At 39.7% G+C, this 25,563-nt stretch overlaps 1 protein-coding gene across 2 annotated transcripts in view; it reads left to right on the top strand.

The window, feature by feature from the left end:
* The window catches only part of UBE2E3 (ubiquitin conjugating enzyme E2 E3), a 57,869-nt gene extending 32,753 nt beyond the window's left edge, over positions 1–25,116 (top strand). The window contains exons 4-6 of one of the 2 annotated variants that reach the window (XM_082284955.1): positions 19,692–19,824; positions 21,542–21,689; positions 22,723–25,116. In XM_082284955.1, coding sequence (XP_082141081.1) covers positions 19,692–19,824; positions 21,542–21,689; positions 22,723–22,820 — 379 coding nt within the window. In that variant the 3' untranslated portion in view covers positions 22,821–25,116. Of the gene's footprint in view, positions 1–19,691; positions 19,825–21,541; positions 21,690–22,722 lie in introns of those variants that run through there. The other variant, XR_014226568.1, reaches the window with a different exon arrangement.
* Positions 25,117–25,563: the final 447 nt, after the last annotated feature.

Below are 25,563 nucleotides of genomic sequence, written 5' to 3'. Positions count from 1 at the left end.
GACTGTGTTGTGTGTGCTTTTGCCAGTGTGTCTTCTGTGTGTGTGTCTGTGCTGCAAGACTGGGATATCCAGCCTCAGGCTGGTAAAGAACTTTTTTTGTCCTTCAGAGAGAGCTGGTTTAGTTCAGATGTGCTGCTGCTGGGATCACTTTTTGTCTTCTTCAGTAATGCAGGTATATTTTGAGTCTAAGTCCTCAGCTAAAGTAAAAGTAAAGTATTTGAGAAAACGAAATCAAAATAAATAAAACGTTGTTTATGTGTTTTAAAAAAAAAGAACTGTTTACAGTTTTATTTATTGAGATAGAGGGTGAGTGAGATAATATCTTTACAGATGAAAGCCATTTATACACATGGGGGTCTGCAGAATAAATTATTCAATCCTTTGTCTTTTTTGTGAATATTTGAATATTAACATCTGAGTATCATCTTAAACTCTGATTTAGATACAAGCTGCAGAAAAGTAACCTCAGTGTCTTGTAGCTGAAAGAAAGCAGGAGGCAGGGAAACAGCCTTGTGCATGGCAAGTATACAAGATGTCATGGCCAGGGCACTGAGAGCAAGCAGGGAAACTCTCAACATATTTGGCTGAGAACTGACTGTGAAGAAATCAGAGGATTTTTTATGCCTTACCATTTTTAGGATTTCTTACAAAAAATGCAGATTTGTAATACTGAGCTCAGAAGGAATGCAGCTGCTGCTGCTGCTTGGATAACTTTACGAATACCCAAGTGTAAAACAATTGCAAATCTGAATACACGTATGTATTTCCATGATAAACAGACTAATTGCGGTGTCTCTAAAATTGTACGTACTACTGTACTGTACTGTACAGTTGCTTTAAATTTGTTTGTTTCTCAAATTGAAGATGCTGGTTTTGCCTATTTTCATGTGCACTTAATATATCCTGTAATGTTTAATTTCTTGTATATTTGCCTAATTTGCACTGTTATGACACTGGCATGAGTTTGAAGTCTTTTGTAGAAAAAAAGCCCCACTATTTTTCAAGACGTTTTCTTCCTTATCAAAGTTAATAGTTGTATAACATGTAACTCCTTTTAGCAGTGGAACTGTCATCCTTGTAACTCTCTCAAGTATGTTAGTGATGAACTCAACTCAGCATGTGAGCCATAGATGTTCTCTGGTATTTTAGTATTTTGACTGGCAGGAAGCTGGGTATAGACAGTTATAGATACAAAATGTATGGGTTATAGATACAAAATATTTGCCTAACTAAAACATGGTGTCTCTGAAGTTGTGAAAAATTATTTAAGACAGAGTGTATAGACAGGTAGTTAAAGGGAATGTCTGGAACTTACAGGAGAGTTTAGAATTAAAGTTGTCATGTGTAACTTTGAATTTAGCATTACCTAGTTTATGAATATTTAATCATCTCCTCTAATATTTCCTTGTCATTTTCCTTTTACTTTTCTATTCCTTACTACTGAAATATTTCTAGATTAAAAAGAAAGATTTTTAAGGAGAAATAAATGTTGACAGGAGGAATATAAGCACTGTTAGCAGATCAAAGTATTTCAAGTAACTACAGCAGATTTGCATTGATACAGTTTTGAGATTAAGATGCAAACAGCTAGAGGCAGTGTAACATCCTCTTTAGACTTAATTTATAGTAAAAACATTATTATTTTTATATTATTATGCAACAGACATAAACCAACTAAGAAGTATTTTGCCAGTGTGGGGAGGGAAGGGTTGAAAGCAGAAGAATGGTGAGGAGGATGGTAGATTCCATCAAGTGACCTTGCAGCTGAGAATTCCAAGGCCTGGAGAATAACAGTGTGGGAAACCATTTATTATGCCTACTGCTGTTTATCCTTTGTCTGTTTGAGAAGTAGAATTTCTGTGTAGAGATAACAGAGGTGTTTACAAAAACTTGGAGTCCCTCTCCCACACATGCTTGTGCTCCCTGTCTTGGGAGAGAGAGAGATCAAAGCAGAGATCATAAAAAGCCCAGAGGAAAATCACAGCATGGTGTTATACCACGCGTGCGTGGCCCTTTGATAAACGGGTGCAAACAGCAGCCCCGATGCCCTGCCTGGGACTGGGCTGAGCCGGACAGTGCCTGTGCTCTCATTTTGGGTGTCTGCAGCCCAATGTGGTTTTGGGATACTCCAGTCAGCGAGGTAACAAAATAAGTTTACTCTTTGCATTTCAGCTGTGGTTTTTTTGGTTGTCCTCAATCAGCTGTGCGTGTTGATTCACACAACCACATAAAAAGAGGGTCATTTGACTAGAAATTCAGGAAGAAAAAGCCCTCTAGTTTTCAGTAGTTGCTGTTAGTTATATGGCATGCTCAGAAGTAAAGTTTTGTAAACGAAACTCCTCCAGTTTGATTATGAGTCTAAGGTGAGTAATTCAAGCGGTTGGAATCAGTGATGGCGAATGACACTTCGGTATTTCTGTGTGTCTGATATATATTTTCAACAGATAGGAATGACAAACGTAATTTATAATTAATATTTCGTCCTTGAGTCTGAGGGATTGTCTAGGAAAAGGAATTTTGTCCTCATGGGATGAGGATTGCCTTCATTGTGAGAAGAGTAACAGAAGGATTACTAGGGACATATTCGAGGAAGGGGAAGAAGATCTCTTTGAGAAGGGATGGGTGGCATTCAACTGAGCCAGATGGAGGAAGAGAGGTAGAGCAAGCGTATGCACATTCTGGGAGAACCGCAGTCAGTCTCTGCTGGGTGAGTTTTTAGTGAAGACGTACTTTTCTTGTGTTTCTAAGGGAGGTTAAGAAGGCTGTGAATAGAGTGGGAAGGTGTAAAGAGCTTGAAAATTTGAACTGTAAGGAGGCTGGAAATGTACGGTCTGCAGAAGTGTGGTACATTAGTTTTGTGGACCACAGGTGTCAAAATTAATCAAACAACAAGTAGATAAAGCTGGAGGGAAGTCAGTTTGAAAGCTCTGATTTATTTTTCTGTTGGCTGCTTTCTGATGCCAAGTAGACAGCTATGTTTGGTTTATTTGTGCTTGGCATATCAAATGTACCATGTTTGGATACAACCCTTAGCCATTCCTGCTTCACCTTGTTCCTTGAATCTCTGATCTGCTGCTTGGAGCTGAGCCCAGAGACCATTCAGAAGCTAAAATCCAGCCTGTGCCTGTTTTTTAGGCAGCACTTTATTGGAAGTGCCAGCAAAACTGCCTCCTGGCTTTTATATGGGTTTGAGGGTGGAGCTTGACCTTCAGAGCATTAGAGATTTTCAAGGCTGGGATATTTGCAAGGTGGGTCCTTGTTGCACCATACATGCTGTCTGGGGAGGGTTTCCAGGAGGCATCCCAATGGCACTGTCTCTCCAGAGGCTGGCAGGTTCACCCTTTTCAGTGCTCCACAAAGTTCTTCCTACATCACACGGCAGGTCTGGTCAGGATTTGTAGCTCCAATATGATTGAGCCGAGTGGATTAGTTTATGACTGTGTAGGCAGTTGATTTTTAAGTGACTAATGTAATTCTTGTTCGTAGGAAGGCTTGGCATAACCATTTAGTTGATCCGAGAAGCACAGAAATGCCAATCTGCAGAGTATATATAAAGCTTTCAAAACAGAGGAAAGCAAAGAAACAACATCAAAAATATATCATAATCATCAAAAATATATCATCATTATCTGTTTAACTTCATATTGCTAGTCGCTGTCTTTATACGTTGAGTGGTTTAGTGCTTTGTATGAGACATGGATTGCTTCATCTTCCATGGCTCAGCTGAGTCAGTGGTTAATGAGGTCATGCTGGGTGCTGGAGGTCTCTCCAGGGCAGATCTTGAAAGGGAGGTGCCAGCTCTGAAGTGTTTGGGAGGCATGCTGAAAGTGTTATAGGTTGACTGCTTCAGAACATGTTAGATGATCTATCTTTTCAAAAAGCCACGCTCATAAAACTGCCTTAATAACGACTGAAATTTGTTAACATTTAAAGAAAAGAAGACTCGTAAGTGTTTAAGGCATTCAGGATAGCATGGGGAGCCAAGTGCCCTGGAGGAAAACAGAGTAAATATTTTCTTTATCTTTAATACACAAAAACTTAGGGTGGGTTCCCTAGTGCTGCTAAGAGTGACAAGGAAAGCTTCTGGAAAAGTCAGAAATGACTTATAGATCAGTTCAGCATTGACTGTCAGCAGGAGAACGGTACCACATTTTGCAGTACTTTGCTTCTTAGAATATATTCTAAACAGTTTTTTACTTTTAGTCTGACTGTAAAAAAAAAACCAGTGTTGTTGCCTTAGCATTACACTTTTGTCTCCCATGTGGCAAGCCCATGTGGGCCCCAAGTTCATCACAGCCATGCAGTTCAGGAGCAGCACTGCCTTAAATGAATGAGGTTTCTTGCTGCCTTTCTTCCAAAGGCACAGGGGATGTAACCTGTAGTAGAAGGGGCCAGTCATTTCCAAGTTTTGCTGCTTGGGAGCTGTGGCCGTACCAGCAACAGAGGGATCATGTCATTCTGTGCCTTCTAAAAGGGCAGCTTCATGTCACCACAGTCTTCCTGGACAGTCATCCACGTGTGAACACAGCCACTAATTCTGTGTTTGCCACTTTTATTTTTAGCCACGGCGGTTCTGTAGTGAATACTAGTGTTTGCTTGAAAAAGCAGCTCAAATCAAGGCTGTGATTTAGATGTCACTTGGTTTGGGACATGTTCCTTCTGTAGTGTCAGTTCTTATAAAATTGATGTTCCTGAATGCTTTCGAATATCATCTAATGAGAACTATATTTTAGGTACTTAAGTTAGTATTTTGGAGAAGGGAGGTAAGATGATACTTGTAACAGATGACCTCCAACTAGCAAGGAGTAAAGAGTATTTTAGGCTTATTACCTAAAATGCATGCATCTAAATACATTTAAAACTGAGTGCTGATAAAAGTTACTTATTTTTATAGCATGAAATTGACAACATCCACAGGGTAGAATTTGTACAAAATGAAAGTGAAAGTATTGCTTCCAGTTTTAGTCATGACAGTCTTTCCAGAGCAGGTGGCATCCAGCAGTCTTGGTGTTTTGCCCAAAGTGAAAATTCTTTTGTCCAAAGAGGTTTAAATAAAGCAATGCTGATGTTAAACAGGACATTCCCACTGCACAGCTACCAAAAATCTGTATGTCACCCATTCCTCTTGGCCCTGGGCATAGGTTACATTTCCTAGGTAGTTCAGGGCTGTCTTCCCTTCCATAGTGCAGTCAGAGCATCATCAGGCATTTGCTTTGCAATCAGCTGCACATACAGAGATGCTACCAGCTGTCTTCTGTGGTGTTTCAACCCCCCCCTCAATTCTGCCAGCTGGAGGATTCATGTGAATGGGGTCTATATTGGGGTCTATATTCCCGCTTCATACTAAATCCATACAGGTACTTGGTAAGTATCCCACTGAAACAGGTTGTATCAGACTGACAGTCTCCCATGTCAGCAGTACTGCAGGAGCAGAAATACTCAACCAACTCTTCATCTTTTTCACTATATCCCCCAAGAGGAGACATTTGAAAATCATTTCCGTCCTTGTAAATTGCAGACTTGGACGCTCAATACTCTGCAGAGTGTATCTCTACATTGCCACTAGCGTTTATATGGAATAAAATGTTGTGGACAAAGATGTTGCATCTAAGTAAATGTCTGACTTGGTCCACTTCTCTTTTCATCCCCCTATAAAATTTTATTTTAGATTATCCTCAATAAGTACAGCAATTGAGTGGCCATATGCTTGGCAAAACACATAGATAATTTACAACTGTTGTTTGTATTCATTTTTGTAGTTCTGAAGTTATTTTAAAAACACAGCCTAAAGGACTTCTTCCAGAATTAGTATGTTTTCACATAAATCTGGAAATGCCCGTACGTCTGCTCAGATCTCCAGAAAAGTGCATTTAGTTCATTAGTTTCATGCTGAAGTGTTAACATTTTAGGTTGTTTTATTAGGGGAGAACAAAGAACTCCTGCATTGTTGAAAATTTGTTACACAAAAATAAGGATGAAGAGGTTCCAAAAGAGCTAATGCTAAGCATTGGAAACTGGATGAAGTGCAGATTGGAAAGATTTCCAAGATATCTGGTAATTAGCTTCCAGTTCTTATGGAGTCCTGCCCTGTGAATGCTGCTGCTGCTTGTGATGAGGGGGAAACAGGGGTGAGATGAAGCATAACTCTGAAAACCTGGATCTTTGTGTTCGCAAATTATCAGTGGGCTATTGAAGAATGTCTGAGTACCCCTTTGGAAAATCAACTCCTACAAAAAAAAAAAAGTCCAGCATTTCTCCCTTTGCAGGATTGTCTTCTGTTCTGGCACTTGCTTTGTGTGATGGGGAGAGGGAAGAAGCTGTCAAAGAGCTCTTTATGGCTTTTCCTGCCTGAGCCAATGTGCCAGTCTGCCCCACAGCAGCTTGCTGCGCTCCCCAGGGGCTGCACCACAGCTGGGAGTTGCTGGAGCGTGACTGACTGGTTACCTCCCCTGCCTGGCCCAAAATGCCAGAGAGGCTTGGCACTGCTGTCAGAGCTGGCACCTGGCAACCTTCTCCACGAAAGTAAGGTAGCACACTCGGGTGCAAGGGACCCAGAGCCAGGCCAGAGCTTGATCCTTTGGTAATTATTATCATTGTTGTTGTTGCTATCATTATTACTACTACTATTGTTATTTTCCAGCACTGGTGTTTTTTAGTTTCATTAAGGAAGATTTAAGGAAGAAAGAAAACTTGCCATTTGAGTTATTTTCATAAGCTGTCTCTTGGGAGCACTTATCTACACCCTGGTTATAGGATAAGTTGTGTTTCTGGGGTTTCTGAAGTTCAGGTGTATAAACCTTCAAGCACTGAATGGGAAGAATTGCTGAGACCTGGTGCTTTGCTTACTTGGCAGAGACTTGGGAGACTGCTTCTGTACCCTGTTCTGCCCCTTACCTGTGCAGTCACTTTTATCAAGTCATTGACCTGTCATGTTTATTATTTTGTGTATAAAACAGAATATTGATCTTGTCTTACATATCTGCACTAAAAATGGTTAAGAACAAAATGATATATTTACTAGTTCCTTTTTTTTTGCTACAAATATTTTACCACCTAAACATCAGTAATCAGTCCCAGCACAGTAGTTACTAGTAAAAATGTTTATCTTTTCAGCTCTGAGTCTATTAAGTGCAATGAGCAGACAGCCTGTCTTAAGTTAATTTTTATAGCAGTGCACTACTTCAAAATTAGGCATTTGCAGCAGAGAAAAAGCTTTATTGAGATTTGTTATCAGAAAGAAAATTATTTTTCCTAGACGGCAAATGTAAGCCAATGTGTGGTTAATGGTGTTCACTAAATTATACTGACTGAGAATATGAAGGAAGTAGAGTTATGTATGAATATATAATATTAGGACATGTTGGAAGAGATTATACTTAATTTGTATATAACCTGATGAATTTTGCAGTAGTAGACATTAAGCTTTTCTCTCCACTGATAAATCATGCTTATAGCCTCAAATAAAAGCCATACACAGTGTGAGCCTTTTCTTCTGAAGTTCACAGCCATTCCATGTATGTGTTGTGGCAGTATCTGATTCCTGAATGCGGTGCAACTGGTGCAGTTACCTGAGCTATGGAAAGAGGAATTTAGCACCCAGTGTTGGTGCTGTCCATGTGCTTTTGATTTGCTCAGGGTCTGAGCTGCTGTATCCTACTGCAGGCAGTAAACTGCCACTTTCCAACAGCTGCCTTGAATCTGGGCTGTGGGAGAAAATGACTTTTCTTACAATGGAGTTGCAGCATATCTTAGTCTAGTGGTACCAGTGGTCCAAGCTCAACAGCAGACTTCTGTGGGGGTCACAGATTCCTTAGCTTGTCCTGAGCCGTGGCAGCTCCCTTAGAGGAGGGGTACAAAGCGTTGCTCCCAAGGCTAACCCAAACAGCTTTTGCTCCTTACACTGCAGCTATCTCCACAGAGAACATTTGCTTTGAATATTAAATTATTATTGGTAGAGGAAGCAATAGTTGGGCTGGATCTGGCTTTTCAATAAACAGATTTTACTAGGTGAGACTTGTTTCAGTCAGATGTTTATTGACCCATCTTTCCCCTGAAATTATTATTATTTTCACATTTTTGTGTAGTGTAGTACACCTTTGTGGAGTAAAATGAACTCATATCAGACATTGATTTCTGTGTATTTTTATGCATCATGCTTTCTGTATTCCTTTGAATTGCTGTGCTTTTGGAACTAGTGTTGGTATTCCCAGGATGTTTTAATGCTTTTTATCCATAAATTGCACTTATATATTCTCTGTACCAAGTGTTGCTTCAGCTGTTTCCAGCTCTACATTACACAAAGCAGATTCTTATCCTCAACTGCTTTTGTTTTGAGACTCTCCAACACTCATATTTAACCAGTGAAGTGGACATTGTTGGGCTAATGTTTCAGAACCCAAGTCAAGCCTGCCCTGTCTTGGTACAGGGCAGTTAATGCTCATAATGTTGGGTCACTCTACAACTTATGTACTAAATGAACATTGTAGAATGGTGTCAGAGAGAGAATCCTGAGCCCCTACTTTATCCCTACTGTAGCTCTGGAATTGCACTTGCAGAATATAATTCCAGCATATTTTAAGCCAGTTCAGGTTGAGCTGCTGCAGCCCCCACTTTTGCCCTCCTCCCCATTGCTGCAATTCTTGTGCTGGTGCTGGCATCCAAGCCAGTCTGCAGCCAGCTGCTGCTTCCAGGAGTCCTGGCAGCAGTCACTGTTTACTTCCCAACCTGCTCAGCACCACAGAGCAATTAATATTAAATAATAAATTAGATATATAGAAATTGTCAGCAATGATAAACTTGTCCTCTGTGCTGAATGCCATCATTTTGCTCTAAGCAGAGTTTAAAGCTCACAGCCAGAGTTCCGGTGTTTGTTTCAGATCATGAGTCTTGTGGAAAAAGAAAAAAAGTGAGAAGCTCATTTAATCAACCCTCAGTGTAGGAAATTTTGCTAGCCAGTGTGGAGACAGAACTAAAGGTAAACCTCTGAACATTGAACTGTCGTGCTGAGCAAGGTTCTTGAGTTTTGGCTAAACAGATTCATGCCCTTTTAAAACTGGTAACTACTTTCAATTCAGATAGCCCACATGGTGACCCCAAGCATGTTTGGAAAGGAGCTGGACTTGAGAAGGTGTCCCTATTGCATGCAAGGTGGGGAAGGTCTTGATGTATGAACTAGGAAAGGACAATTCTTTTTTTGAAAAATACAGCTTTTTCCTACTTACAGAGATTTCCATCAGACTTTTATGGCTTCAAGGTAAGCATCCGACACAGGGAGCTATGGCACAGCATTTTTGGTTTGTTAGGCTGTACAATCTGATGTGGAAGTGGATAGAGGCAAGAGGAAGAAAGTATTTAAAAGTAATAAGAGAATTACATTTGGGAGAAAGCTAGAAGGTTAGGAAGACTGGACCAAGAACTGACTTAGATGATGAAAATACAGACTTCTTTTGAACAAAAATATTCAGTGCTTGCTACAGGTTAACGTTCAGGAAGTTAGTATGAAACAACTCTAAGTACAGAACTGATACACATGTATTAGAGGTCATTAAATCCTACATAGGTGCTTCTCTTTCAGAGTTTTAATGTGTGGTAATGGAGGCAGGGTTATCTGGCTGACTGGTTTTGTCTTTACTTCTGTGTGGGCAAGCTAGAACTTTTTTGCTGAAGTTGAAAGCTGGTTTTTTAGAGGAAGGGGAAAAGGCAACTTCTAGCTATATTGCTGTGAAGCTGTGAAGAAGCCCAGTCCTAGAGATCCTGGAGGCAGAGGAGGAGGTTCCACTGGGGGGAGCACCAGGCATGTTGGGTGTTCATCTTCTTCACAGGTGGGTACACACATTTCAGTGAAGGTGACTTCCCAGCGATTCTGTCTTTCTTGGTCCTTCATGAAGTACCTGAATAAATTGTGGTCTATGAATTGCACTTTATTCTTTTATGATATTAGAATCAAATTTTTCCACAACATTAACACTGGTCACAAGTTTAATCAGAGGCTGCCTTTAGGCTTGAATTGTCAGACAGTGATGATTCTCTAATTCACCAATGTGCTTTCCATCTTTAAAAACAGTGTTCATAGGTGTTCCTTTCAATTTTTGGATGAAGATACCTTCCTCAGAAAATATAATCTGCAGAGCAGTAGGAGATTTTTTAAATACACTGGTCACATTTTTAATACATTTGGAATTGCCTAGTGTTTAGGTATTTGATGTAAGTTGATAGCTGGAGATTTCATTTAATTTCATTTCATTAGTTAACTTGCAGGCTTAATCTGTTGAAAATTGCCCGCTTACTGTTCATAGGCATGAGTCTTTGTAAGTTTGGTACATTTTTAAAGACGGCTGTATTTTTAGTTTAATTAGGTCCTTTTGTTTTAACTGTTCGTTCTTCCTCCATCTGAAAGGTGTGCATAAGGGATGTTGGGAATCATAGGGAATCATAATCTCTCTTGACATTAGAAGTGTCATTGAAAATATTGGTAGGAAATCTTAAAGTGGATTTCTCAGTGTCACACAGCTTTTCAACATGAAGATTTTGCAGTGAAGGGTGGAGGTGACTGATGTCTGAAACACCTTGTTGCCACAGAACAACTGAATGACTTACTAATAGTGTAATCTCAGTCCAGTCTACAGGGTAAGGTGATGGTCTGGGATTTGGGAGATTTGCATTGCAAGTCATACTCCACAGCACACATTTTCTGGATGTATTCGTAGGTGGACACCTTAAACTAAGGATGCAAAACTTCTTAGGTACCATGTGATTCTTTCAGTGTGAATTGCTAGAATCAGTATGGAGGCTAAACATATTGATGGATAAAATATGCTTGTATCCCAAATGAGTTTTGTTTGTGTTAGGGAGTTGAGAAGGATCCTTTCTCATAGCAGAAAAGCAAAATTTTCCATGTTTGCTAAACTCAGGTTCATCAGTAATTTTGAGTGGAAGGAAAATGGCAACTGTGTACCTGCTAGACAAATTTCTTCAATGAAGTGATTTGGCCCTAGCACAAATTGAGCTTTATATCAACAGCAAGAAAATAGTGCTTTGACACTAGTACTACTGGTCTTTCAACACTGATGAAAGGGAGCTGATCTTTTAGTTTATGCTAAATTAAAGCTTTGTTATTATGAACACATGGCAGAGTAGCAGGAAGTGTTTCCCTTTACTGACTGTTCTGGTCTGTGTTTTATTAAGTAGTATGGATAAGTTCTCCAGTGTAAGCATATGAGAGGGACTTCTGTGCATATTTCAAGTCAGTTCCTGCTGAGCATTTGGTTTATTTTAAATTTCTTCATGCCTGTGTGTCCTGGGATTTCTGTTTTCAGAAACAACTTATGTTTGGTAAACTTTTATGTGTATTGCCTGGGTACAACTCCTCTGTTAAGAGCATAGGCATAGACAATCTGATAGGTTTTGTTACATGGTTTAAATTAAGTATTTCTGTTGTAATTTACCAGACCGTGTTCTGGTATTTAGTTATTTTTTCAGAAGAAAAATTACAGGAATTCTGCCTCTGTAATTGGCTAGGGTTGTTCTGGAAGATGGAAAGGACCTGCACAAACTTCTAACAGCAGCAACAAAGGTGCTAGGAACTAGGAATGCAAGGAGGAAGAAGCTGTTGTAGCAATGAACCAGTTTAGGCATTGGAAAAACTGTCAGCTTTCCAAAATACATTGCTTGGGTTTTCTACATATTACACCTTTGTTGGAATTAGCAAATGATTTGTTACTCAGCTTCCTTTGGTAACAACGGTGTATATTCTTCTACTAATGGCAAGTTTAGCACTGGAGGTTCTGCTGGTCTGAAACACATCTTTCCCTTTAGGGTGATTAACAGCAGCTCTGCACTGGCTTGGATCCCCTGATGGTACAGCGTGACATGACCCTGATGCCATGAAGATTTTTGCCTTTTATACCCCTGTTATACCTTTTTACAGCTTCTGTATTCCCAGTGCTTTTTGCCTACATTCTTGGACTTGTTTGTCAAGCTAAGAGACTAAACATTTTAGAAGCTTCGTAGCTAGGGATCAGTGTGCCCCAAATCCCAAAGTCCTCTCCAGAACACATTCTGTAAACCAAGATAGAACCATCCAGGGGAAGGTTGCTTGGGGAGGGGGGGCTCACTTGAACCTCTCATTGGGGAATCTTTGATAGATATGCTAATTAGTAAATCCTATAATGTTATACCCAATGTTAGGGGGGACACACGAGGAGAGACACAGAGACACAGGGAAAGACTTGGTGGGGTACATCTCAATGCATATGGCCTGGACGTGTACCCTTAAGGATCCTTAAGAATAAATACCAAGGTAAAATCCCTTTTCCCCTTCTAACTGTGTATGCCTCTTGATTTTAAGACCAGGAAAAGGCATCAGTTGCTGGCGACCACGAAGGGACACTAAAGACCTTGAAAATCGCAGTCTTGGGTTGGAATACATCTTGCTTTGCCCCTCTCTTTGCCGGCAAATTACAGAGGGGCCGGAGCAACAATCTAAGACTGTGACCAGGACTTTAGGACCCAGCACAGAAAGGCATCAACCCAAGTACAGCCACATGGTTCCATGGTTACATTTACAGACAAAACAGAGCAAGCAAACTAAAGTTCATGCCCTACTCTGGCTGCAGGAGGGCAAATGGCGCTTGCTTTCTGAATGTGTATGGTTTGGCCAAGTTAGTTTAGGCTGGATCAGCACTTTGCTTTGAGTAGCCACACTGCTTTTAAGGAGCTCTCAAGTTGCATTTGCTTTGCAAAGAACCATGTCCTTGGGCACAAGTCCTGCACTGCTTTACAACCAGCTGAGTTATCAGGGGCTCCATGAGTTAAAAGTAGATTGGCTGGGGTTTTTTTAACACTAATTTCTAGATTTCATAAGATTTCTAGATTACATAAGATTTCTAGATTTCATAAGGACATGATAGATTTTAAGGAAGTGGCAGAAGGAAAGACCTGTACACTGAACTAGATCCTTGTGTCCTCATTTCCACAGAGCCTCTGTGGATCTGCCAGAAGCAGAAAATAACCTTTTCCAGCAAACAAATGTAGCAGGTAGTTCGGTGGCAGGTAAAATAAGAACAGTAGTAATAAGTAGCTATATAAAGAAGACAATAGACTGAAACTTTTTGTCATAAAAAAATTGCACATAACATGTAAACTTTAACAACCATGAGCACCTTATCAAAAAGTGCTTTCTGGATGGGTTTGATACATTGCTGTAGGCAGCCCTCATGTGTCCAACCTTAGAAAAATGCTTCAGTCCTAACATTAGGGCTATATTTGTAGCTCTTGCCAGTGAAACCAGTATGCTTTCGGTGTCTAGAGAATGTAGTTCCCAGATTCTGTAAGTAGAGGTGCTTATGCACTGGTACTGATAATATGAATGCTGAGCATAAGCACTCCAGAGAGCCTTGTAAACAAGGCATTGAAAAATAAAGAAAATGGAAATTGTTATCCATGCTTGTCACAGGTCACAGAACTGAAAGCCACCCACAAACATATGTCTTTTAATTAAAGTTCGCTTCCTTTCTTGCCCTCTAACCAAAACCACAAGAGTGCCTCCACACTTGAAAAAGAGAATTAAGAAAAAAAGGTAGAGGACAAATTTTCTTCAAAATGTTGAAAATATCAAAGCAAGAAAATAATTTGAGCATCTTTCTATTCCCATGCTTAACATTAAAACATAACTACTGGTAAGTGATTTGTGCTTTCTCCAGGCTTCACTGAGCTACTCTCAGACAGCTTGCACCAGATAAGATCCTTTGGTTGCTTGTGAGATTATTTTTTGTTCTTTGATTACCAGCAGCATGACAGCGTGTATCTGTAGCTAGATAAAAAGGTAGTGTGCTACAAGATAGCATTGTCTAGCTCTGTTTTCACTCACTTTCTCACTGCATGGAGGGGTGAGGAGGATTTTCTCAAGTGCTGAGCTTAGCAGCTTGAATTAGGAGCCAGGCTCCCCATGCTGCTGGTGAAAAGTAGGTGTCACCAGAGGGAGATGGAAAACCTTGGTGTTAGGGAGTATTTAGATGTTCTTTGTGCTGCCGTCACTCTTCTCTCTACCCTGATTGTCGGGGTAGTCTGAGGGGCAAACATCAGCATCCACACTAGATATCCTGCATAGTAGATATGAATCTCCACCTCTGTGATAAGTTGGTGTTCCTTGAGCCTAGGGCATTTTTCTTTCGCTGGAAATGTGTTCATCAAGCTCAGAAGCTGAGATGGTGAAGCAGACAGACCCCCTCCAGATGGGATCTGTGTATTTGCCTGAATTGTATATGCTGATGGGATCTGTTCTGCCCCTTTAGCATCTCGTGGTGTTGCACTGAACTAGATCATCCAACAGCTGTAGCTGAAACGTTGGTGTCCAAAACACAGCCTTTTGTGGTGGTAACATCCTGTATGCCTTTGTTCCAGCAGGAATTGTAAAGGTCAATTTCCAAAGCTGTGTTGAAGATGTTGCAGAACTTCACTATACTGTAGCATTATGAAGTGGATTTTTCAAGCACAAGTTTGTGGAACATGCTTGAGGGCATTTTTCTTTCTTTACTTAGTACCTTCAATTGAAATAAGAAAAATCCAAAAATGATATCTTGTTCCTCTCTTAGAGCACTGACTTTACTTACACTGCTGTAAAAATTACATAGTGACAGAGCAGTGGTTAAGCAGTCTGTGAAGAACTTCAAGAGTAAATTTTGCTGAATCTCATTTTGAAATAAACATTTAGGAAGGATGGAGGCAGTTCTTTCCTTACTTGATTCTCACCCCAGGTGCCCCATTTGGTTTGTTAGCTGTTGCCTGTGTGATCATCAGTAGAGATCTTTCCAGCCTTTACAGTTCTGTGATTCTGCCTGCTTGGGTCGCACACCTGAGGGTGGAGCCTTTGAGAAGAGAATGTGTGAAAATATTCTACCACTTAAATCTGTGCCATGTAGAGGTGTAGAGCAGTACCTTTAGTTTTATGATACCAAAGACATTTATGGTAAGACTGTTCTAGTCTGGCAGACTTCACTGTTGGAAGCTTTCTAAAAACAAACACACCCAGCCCCCCAATTGTATGCTATTGCAAACCCATATTCTATATCATAATAAAGCATAACACAGAGTTAACAACAAATCTAACCAAATTACATTTGTCTTCATCCTTTTTCTTCTCAATTAGCACAGTCTCAGTACTATGGAGTTGCGTTCTGTAGCCAAATTTAGAGCCCTGTGTTTTAGAGGAGTGCTGTTGACAGCAGTGCATTTAGCAAGTGCAGAAAGCAAAATGATACCAACATCATGTAAATTGGAAATTTCTTGTCCTGCAGTTAGTTCCATATGGGCAGCTTCAATGCATTTTGATTTAATGAATTGTAACAAAAGCTGAACTTGGATTTCTGTGACTACTGCATCGGGAGTCTAACAGGCTTCTTGCTGGTGTGAATGCTGCTGAATCCACTTGAATGCTCTCAACACTGTGCTGGAAAAGCTGTTATTCATCTTCAGGAAGCTTGAGAGCCAGGGTTCAGCAGAGTTAGGTTTGGAAGGCCTGGTGTGAACCCTTGGGCCTCTAAAGTTTAACCTCATGTCTTTTCAAATTCACCATCTGAAGCCACACTTGTAAATTAAATCTATTCAGTGGACTAGCTTGGCTACAGCATGGTTATAAATCCTTTGTCTTATCTGAATCAGGTATCCCCAAGTGAAGTGACAAAATGGATATTTGCTTAGGAAGCAGATGCAGACAGTTCACTCTAGTTTATTTTTAAAAAGCAATCCATGTTTAATGTATGAAGTAAACCCCCCTAATTTTGCAAATAATATTTTTTCATTTCAATTAAATTGCTTTGTTATTTTGTCTGAGATTTGTTTAGCCCATATTGCAAAAAATTAATCAAGTGGACTTTTTATTGAGAATACAGTATTGGTGCCTTTACCGAATTTGTGATGTTCTGAAGCTAATTTAGGAGGACAGCAGGCTGTTCGCAATGGGCTGCACTTGTATGCTCTGTAGCTGAAACACTGAAGTTGTCATCAGACCTGTTGCTCCATCAAGATTTTGTGTTTTAAAGGACTGGATAGAGGAGGATTTTTTGTCCATGTAGATTCTACAAGGGAGGCTGGAAGGAGTTGGGTCTGTCTGATGAAAGGAGAAGGGGAAGAAAACCATGGAAGTTCCCCATTGTAGTGCTCTGTCTGGAGTGTTCTGTCCAGTGGGGCAGACAGCGCAGAAGAGTCGTAGGCTGTCAGTCATCACAGTTCTCAGGGTGTAAGGTGAGATGCTTGCAGCCTGTGCTTGCAGTAGGAAAGTCTCTTGAACACCATGAGAGCTTCTGGGAATGGAGAGCTCAAAGACATCCCCTAGAAGGCCTCCTGTGCCAGCCTCTTTAGTGCCCAACAGGAGGACAGTATTTCTACTGGTTGTATCAATAGAAAATATTAATAGAAATATTCAATAGAAAATATTTTCAATAGAAAATTATGGACAGAGTAAAGCTTCCTTATTCCCAGTTTTCAGCCTGGGTTTTTTGCTGTTCTCTGGGAATGGAGAAGCAGCTCCCTCCCCATGTCTTTCTGCAGCCCTGAGCCGATGCTCTGCAGTGATGGGGAGCCGAAGGCAGTGCCTGCAGCGGGGCTCCGGCTCTCGCTCGCAGCTCGGACACCACCGAGGTGTGAGCTTAGGCAGGGCTGCACTTTGTGCTCTGCCTGCAGGCAGCCAAGTGGGTGTAACCCCACTGGCCTGTCCTTGTGGGAATCACTGCAGGGGCACACACTGCCGAGAGCAGGTCTGCTGTCTTCTGCTGAGTCGTAGAGAAAGTGGGTTTGTTTGCTTCCAGAAAAGATTACTTTGGCATATATACAGAAGACAAAAGTTGAGTATGGCTAGCTGGGGATGATTCCTAGTGGAATACACAGGTTGCAGAAGTCAAATGAGATGTCTTGACTCTGGTCTGTAGTCTTGTGTCTCCTCAAACCAATAATGTAGCAATTGCAGGGATGTTTAGTGACGCAAGTGTATCTAGCTAGCGAAGCAGACGTGTCTTTTATGCCACTTGGAAGTGAGACACCACTTGAGCTGTTAAATACAAATTTAACAAATCTCAATCAGATATAATGATTTAGCATTTTAAAATTTTCTCCTTTCTCTGAGTGCACTTATTGTTGAAGCTTTGTGTTTCTGTTGACATTGCAGCAATCTTTCCTCAGCAGTTAGGATGAGTTTCAAACAGCATTTTCTTCTGCTTACAAGGTTAGGGCCTTGCAACTCTTCTCGTATTATAGCCGCATCCTTTCCTATATTTCTGGTGGTAGCATGGAGGAGGAGAGGAGATAGTAACAGGCAGAGGGCCATGGCACTGGGCTTGTTGCTGCCAGCTCATAGATGCCCATGCTCTGACTTGGTAAGTGATTACCAAATAGTTTGACCCTGGACTGGTGCTGCACTTAATCATGACTGATTCATTGGGCTGAAATATGTCACTGATTTGATACATCCATTTCATTAATCTGATGGAATTGCATCCAGCTGTTAGAGGTGTATGAAAGAAAAGTACCTGACATGCAGGGCAAGAGCACTAACCTCTGCATTAAACTATAAAACAGTCATTAGGACATCTAATGCTGAAATTAAATTGCTCCACAGAAATTTGGTTTTCAAGCACAATACTAATAGGCTGTAAGCTTGATGAATGTCAAGAATTAATTGAAACATTTCAATGGCCTGTGTGGGTTTTAAATATTGTCATTATTGCCCCAATATTTTCAGTTCTTACACTAATTGCTTTTTAGGGATCATGAATAAAATTATCTTCTGGAGTGATTGAAGGTACAAATGGTTCATTGCATTACCAAAAATGGACCTGTTTCCTTCTGGATTTCCCTTTTTTTCCTTAAAATGCATCTAGTATTTTTCTTCCATTTTTATGCATGCATTGCAAATAGAAAGTAAGATTTTAGACCCAAACTTTATTTTTGACAGCACTTGTATGTTTTCTTTCCTAGCTGTGCTCTGGAGGCCAGCATTCTCTTGTTACCTACTTTCATTTTGGCGGCAGGAAAATAGCTACAGCTTCATAAAATAATTTTTTAATTAAATAGGATGTCATCCAAATTTCATGATTATTTTATCCTGTTTGTGAAAGAACTGCAACATTTGGTACATGAAATGTCTGCAAGATAAAAAACATCTTGGAAAATTATTAATTGAAAGAGAATTCATAATCAAAAACAGCATTTGTTTTTTTCTCAATTATGATCTTAATGTAAAAATAGCTGAATTTTTCATGTGGGGATTGCAGATCCATAGTGCAGACTGCTCATGTTCCTTGTCTCTGATGAGTGTCTCGTTGTTGGAGTACCCAGTAAGCGTGAGTGTCCAGCAGGGCGTGTTACAGACTGCAGACATATGTATGACGGATACATGGGGTGACACGAGGTAGGGAGAGCCTTAACACTTGTAGGGAGGCTCCTGTGTGTGTCGCGCGATTCCAGAGCCACAAATCCCCAGGCTGCAGTGTGGTGCCATGCCTCGTCGCTTGCTCCATGTGCAGTCACATGTGACAGTCCTGGGGGCCTGTTCCTTGGCACCACAGAGGGAGAAGGATGGGGCTGCTTCAGCATGTCTGTGAAATGGAGGTGGTGCCTGGGAAACTGTCTAGGAGGGGAGAATGGAAAGGATCTTTTGCAGTGCTGTGTTATTGACTTATCTGCATAGACGTGATCAATCCACTGTGTCAATCCAGCATGAGCTCAGTGCTGTTGCTCTCCATAGCAGTCAGTTCAGTAAGTTTGGATCTCAGCAGGGCAGATTCAGGGCCCTTTGTGGAAGGCTAGGTTAATTTTTATCTAGACTTGCTTAAAGATTTGATTTTTTTGGTAGTGGTTTCTGTGGGGGGGAGGAGGGGGAAGGGTTTATTGTTTGGTTAGGATTTTTTGTGAGGAGGTTAGATGGTTATTGTGTGATAATAACATTAGTGATAGCTCAGAAGTTGAGAAAATTCTGGTCCCTTATCCATTCTTTCAAAGCTTTTCTTTAGTAATTAATTATGCAGTAACCCTTCCCCTAGTGAGAAATGCATTCAGTATTGTACTTCTTAAAGTATTTTGGCTCGTCTCATTGCCGATTGCCCAGAGGCATAACACAAATATATCCTGAAGAAAACAGTTATTTGGAATGACAGTGCTGTAAGAAGCTCAATTCCATGTTACTTGATTCTCTCTCCCTTCCCTAGTATTGCTGCCCAAGGGTGTAACACTTCACTCTAGCCTACAAAACAAGTAGCAATAAATGGGTATCCATATGCTTGAAAGCCACATTTTTATGAAGATGTGATCTGTTAAATGCTTGGAGAAGATGAATGTGGTCAAGACGTAAAACTCCTTTCGTGTATAAATATGATGGCATTGAGAGGGTGATGTAGAAAGGGTGATGAAAGTGATGTAGAACCTCAGAGCAACTACCTACTCAAGAAAATAGATCTGGGGGTAGGTTTCAGACAGTGAAAGTCCCACAGTTCATGGTCATTCTGTTTCATTGCTGTCTCTCCAAAAGGACAGCAGAGTCCCAGCTTTTGTGGCAGTTTAAAATACTGAGTCCACTGAAATCAGTTGGAAATTGGGCAGGTGTTAAAAATAGTCAAATGGTTTTTATTAACAAAATTGATGCCCAAGGAAATCCATAAAATGCCTCTCTCTTTCTTTCCCTCTTCTCTTTTTTCTTTACACAGTGCCGGTCCTAAAGGAGATAACATTTATGAATGGAGGTCTACTATACTTGGGCCTCCTGGTTCTGTATATGAAGGAGGCGTTTTCTTCCTGGATATCACATTTTCATCTGACTATCCATTCAAGCCACCAAAGGTAAGGGTAAGGTTTTTATTGTGCTTATCATTTTTAATGTGAGAAGAATGCGGCTTTGCAGCCAAGTGAGGGCTCATCACTTTCTGAATATCAAATTTGTTTATGGTCTCTTGAAAACTACAAGGTCCAAAATCTTGGCTTGCAGTCTCAGAAAAATCCTGTCTAATTTACTTCTTGATTACCACAGTCAATACTGATTTCCAAACTTCACCAAGTGATAAATGAGATGAAAATTCTGATCAAGAGGTAAGATTCAAGAAATTGTAGTTCTATTAGAAGACAACACAAGACTTTCTTGTGTTTCCTTCTTCTCATTCTAGCTACTAAAATGCATGTATAATAGTCTTTTCTGTTATGAGCCAGATTCTATATTAAATATTATCATGTAATTTTTAACAAAATGAGAAAAAAACTAAAATAAGTTCACATAGAAAACTGGAGTGTTATATTGTGACTTAAAACTGGGTAAATTAGTGTGATGAATTTCCATTATTTTAAAATGTCTATTTACTTCTGCTAAAACCAGCAATCTTGTTTGATAATGTTTTTGAGCAAAAGCTATTTTTATTAAATTAAACTAATCTTAAACTAAAATGTCAATTCCTTGCTCAGAAATAGTATGGACACCTAATAAATTGTAATTTACTAATGGATATGAAAGAATTTAAAATTCCCTTTTCCCCTCCCTTAATGCCATATTACAACTCTTGACCAAGTCACCAGAAAAGACGCTGCAAAACTCTCACAACTTCACTGCATTCTACCACACAGCATTCTATGACTTACAGCTTTGGGGGCTATAACTTTGTTACTATAAATTTAATACCTTTTTTCATTACCAGAATGATTACAACGTAAAGAATATACGCTCTGTACTTCACATTTCTCTGTAACCCACAACATTTCATATGTTCTGAATTAAGAATGTTATACTGAAGTGATGCACAGTTTTAGACAAATTCCTCATTCAAATCTTGTAGATATTTTTAGAGCAGAATAGTTTGGGAATTTTTAGGATACATTGTGGATCCCCCCCCCCAATCAGTATGAAAAAGAAATATTTCGGTATTTTCTTGTGCTTTATGGAAAAAAAAAGCACACTTACATATTTCTCACTTCTTATTTGTGCAGAATGTTCACATGCTCTTTCAATATTAGTCTGAAATAATTTTAAAACATGGATGGATTTAGTATAATAGCATTGTTTTGGCTGTATATTACATTGTGCCTAATGAAGGGTAAGGACAAAGATTTCATTGTTAATTTAACAAGACTAATTTTCATGGTCTGTATTTAGGCTTTGGAAAGAAAGATAAACTAATACCGCACATGCAGTCAAATTCTGTCTACTTATTCAGCTTCAGAAACCACAGTAAAGTTACATTTGTGAGTAGAATGTTCCTGACATGCAGTATGTTCCTTAAATAGCTACCATATTATAAAGTAGGTCCTAATATTTGTGGATGCCATACAAAGGGCCTGTGTGAAAGCAGTTTATGCCCCTAATCTCATCATGGTAGGTTTCTTAAAGGCAGCCATGGCTACAGAAAATAGTCACTCTTCTGTTAAACAATTGTGGTTTGGAAGCTGAGCAGAGAGGAGCTGCCTCTGCAGAAGCTCTGCAGAACTGGGAGTCCCACAGGCTTCTCAGAGCCAAGGGGCACCATCCCTGGGCAGCACTGAATGACTCTCTCTGTCTCTCATGCTGTGTTTCCAGGTTACTTTCCGCACCAGAATTTATCACTGCAACATCAACAGTCAGGGAGTCATCTGTCTGGATATCCTGAAAGACAACTGGAGCCCTGCTTTGACTATTTCAAAGGTTCTGCTGTCTATTTGTTCTCTTCTGACAGATTGCAACCCAGGTAAGGAGCTGATAGTTCACTGAGAGGCTCTTAGTTGTTTGATTTAATTTCCATGGAATGTAATTTGTATATTTGATTGCATGCAAATTAAATAAAATTTAATATTTTTTAAATTGGGGATGAAGCACTCCAGATTGATGTGGTCCCACATTTAATGTGTTTTTCACTCCTGTGACACAACAGAAAGTAAATAGTGCTAAGTCCTTTTTTTCCAAGATATGATAGAGAAAATAAGCTGATGAAGGTCTGTATTGCAGGAGCTCCAGCAAGTGAGTGTTCGATCCAGGAAAGGAGTGACATTCTCCTGAGTTATAAATCCTGCATGTCGGAACGGGCCGCAGGAAGTCTCTTCTCTTAAGACAGCAGTTGAAAGGTTTAATCTTGCAAGTGTAAAGGAGGTGATGTTCAGAGAGAACTCTCCCTTTTTCAAAGAGACTTCCTGCTCCTGTGGGGAGGGGAGGAGCTCCACTGGAAGCAGTACAGATTCTCAGCAACAACTGTTCGACCAGCGTCATTAGGCAATGGATGCTAATTGCCTGCAGTCAGGGCAGGAACTGAGCAATAGTGCTAAGGGACCATTCATTTACAGAAGGTGGTCACAGTTAGGGAGAAATGGATCAGCCTGTTTGGTACAAAGGCTTGATGTCTTCTGAAGCAAAGTGGCTCCCCTCGGTGTGTTCTGCAGCCCTGGCACTAACTCACACTAGTCCTGTGCGGCTCCCTGACTGAAGGGTGCTGGGCAGCTCGCTGAATGTCCCCTGCACCCCAAAGGGATGAAAGCAGAGCACCTGCCTGAGGCAAGATTCATTCATATGCAGATAACAACAATAGATTTTTCTGATTTCTTTTTCTGTTTGTTGTGCTTTGTTCATGTGTACTTGCTTGGAAATGTCTTATATGATAAGAGCTCCCACTATATTTCTGGTCTAAACTATATTTTGGAATGGATGCTGTGTTTTAAAATGTGTTTTTGTTTGGGGATTTTTGTTACTAGTGGGATGGTTTCTGATTCATTTTCTCCTGCCTTTTGCAGCTGATCCTCTGGTTGGAAGCATAGCCACTCAGTACCTGACCAACAGAGCAGAACATGACAGGATAGCCAGACAGTGGACCAAGAGATATGCAACATAAATGACAAACTACTTGTGCAGTGTGAAGGTGCAGAAGGCAACTTTGCAGTGTGCAACAAATCTTTATAGCCTTTACAATACGGACTTCTGTGTATATGTTATACTGATTCTACTCTGCTTTTATCCTTTTGAAGACTGGGATACTGCCCCCCCCCAAAAAGGTAAATGCTATCAAGAGTAGAAGTTTGTAGCTGTAGATTAGTTATGTTTAAAATGCCTACTTGCAAGTCTTGCTTCTTTGGGATATCAAAATGTATTTTGTGATGTACTAAGGATACTGTTCCTGAAGTCAACCAAATATTATAGTGCATTTTAGCCTAATTCATTATCTGTATGAAGTTATTAAAGGTAGCTGTAGATTACTAGGAATTATGTCATTTGTATTAAACCCAGATCTATTTCCAATATGTGGTACATGCTGTTGTGAAAACTGTTTTAACTTTTACCTTTGTCAGTTTGTAATGAAAGGATTTCCTTTTTCCCTTTGTAGCTCAGAGAGCACCCAGTGTATCATCTCAAACACAATAAACATGTTCCCCAAGGAGTAGTTTCTTTGTTTTCCTATTTTAAATTAATATTTTAATAAATTTAATTATAGTAACAAGGCAAGGCCAATGTATCACAGATCCCTGTGGATAATTTTTAAATTAATATACATAAGCAAAGGTTTGCTATTAAATGTTTAATGCACACCTGTGGATTGTTTAAGTTTTCCCTGTTTTGTTTTTAACAGAACAAGTGAAATTTCTACAATTTTTTGAAATTTAATACTTTTCAGCTCTTTTTCAACTTGAAATGATCACATTTCATATGCTTACTCCAGAAGTTAATGTAGCTGGTTGCTTCAGGGCCAGTCCTGCTCTCAGAACAGACTGCCTCAGTCTTGCTACAAAGGTTTTTGCAGGAGGAGGGCCAAGTTAGAGATAGTCTGGTGCTTTTGTTTCTGAGTAAAGCAAGTTGGACTTGCTGACCTAGAGAACTGTTATCCATTGAAAAAGGTCTTCCAAAGCATGATTGAACACTGTATCATCTACCCAGTACAATAAATTTAATCAGATTTATATGACATAGAAACAGTTGTGGGGGAAATGAACCTTTCTTAGTAAAAATGAAATCTGTAAAAGTGTTAGAGACTACCTTTTTCCCCCTTCACTTTCTGGCTTGGAAATTTTGTAACATCTGTAAGTACAAAAATACAGCTTTAGAGTACATACAGTTTAAAAAGTAGAGTCACTAATAGTTTTATAATTTAAGCTTTTATAGTTTGCCAGTCACAATATTGATTATAAAAAAAAAAAAAAAAAAGATACTTGATTCCTTTAAATGATTTTTAAAATTACACTTAATTTTAAACTTTACGGTCTCCCTTACTACATGGTGTTTTTGGAGATAATGTAGCACTTCCATCAGTAAGATGCTCTGCTCATTTAATATATGAAAACTGAATGTTAAGTTTAAATATTAAAGCAATAGAAAAAATGCTAAAAATTTAGATCTAAAGTTAATCAATATTATACAGGTCCCTGGTTTTTGTATCACATAACCTTTGACTATGAATTGTCCACCCTACTTTAAATATTTCTACAGATGCCTGAAGGTGGCTTGAAGAACTGTGTATCCCAAATATCTCAACCTAGAAGCCAGTCTCTCTTGGTAGCTACAAGATAGCTTTAGAGTACAGGTTAAAAAGTGCAAAAGGGAATGAGAAACAGGATCTGGCAGGTGAATATGCCCGAGTCAGGTAACAGACTAATGCCAGGAGATGAAGTGCTGGAAATCACTGCTGAAGGTGACCAGAATTTCTCGTCGTGTCATTGGACATGCGAGAAATAGCACAGATTGGCAAAGAAACAAGGGGCTATCACATCTGGGCTGCACATTTAAAGTCTGCTCCCTGCTGACCATTAGTGCACTCATGGGCAACATGGTGCTCGTACACCACTCCAGTGACCTCCAGTGGGGAGCAAACTATGGAGTTCACACATTAACTGTGTTGCCTACAGAATTTACAGATATTTATATCATAAAATATTATGGTATAAAAATACAGGTTTTAATTCTAATTTTAATGTATTTTGGGTTTGTATTGTACCTACAACTTCAGATACCTAGGTGTACAAATGGGATGCCTTGTTAGTGTTGCCCCATCTTGCCTTCCTTGCAATTGGATCCTTTACACTGAATTCCCATCCTCTTTTTTTTTTTTTTTTGTTGGTTTGTCATGATTCTGTTCTTTTTTAATGTAGATTTTTTTTGTGTGTAAATTTTATATTTACTGAAGTAAAGGTTGTTTTTGTGTAAACATTTAAACTTTAAAAGAAAAAGAAAAGAAGCTAATTTTGTTTCTCAAGTTCTCTCTGCTAAACCATGCAGTAGAAAGAAATTTGTATTGTTAAATAAATCAATTAGTTGTTAAATGAGAATGTGTGTCTGTTTTCATGGGGAGGGAAGAAACCCCTACTGGAAATACACCCAAAACACAAGTTGCAAAGAGCATCCAGTGTTTCAAACTATTTCCTTCCCGCCTGTGCTGGGGTGAATACTGGATGCTACCAAAGAATGGCACTGATCCTCTTACAGTTTTAATTTTCTGTTCTATCTTCTTATCACCAATTACTGTATTTGGGAAAAAGTGAACTGAAATGACATTTTTGTGAAAAGACCAGCTGAAGACACTGCACGTGCCCTCTTCTTCTCCATTTTGGATGGGCTTTTCTTTTTCTGTTGTCTTTGGGATTTGAATG

This window comes from Coloeus monedula (assembly GCF_965178545.1).
Source record: "Coloeus monedula genome assembly, chromosome: 7".
Lineage (NCBI taxonomy): Eukaryota > Metazoa > Chordata > Aves > Passeriformes > Corvidae > Coloeus > Coloeus monedula.
The sequence above is the reverse complement of the archived record's forward strand: the minus strand, read 5'-3'. Positions and strand labels throughout refer to the sequence as shown.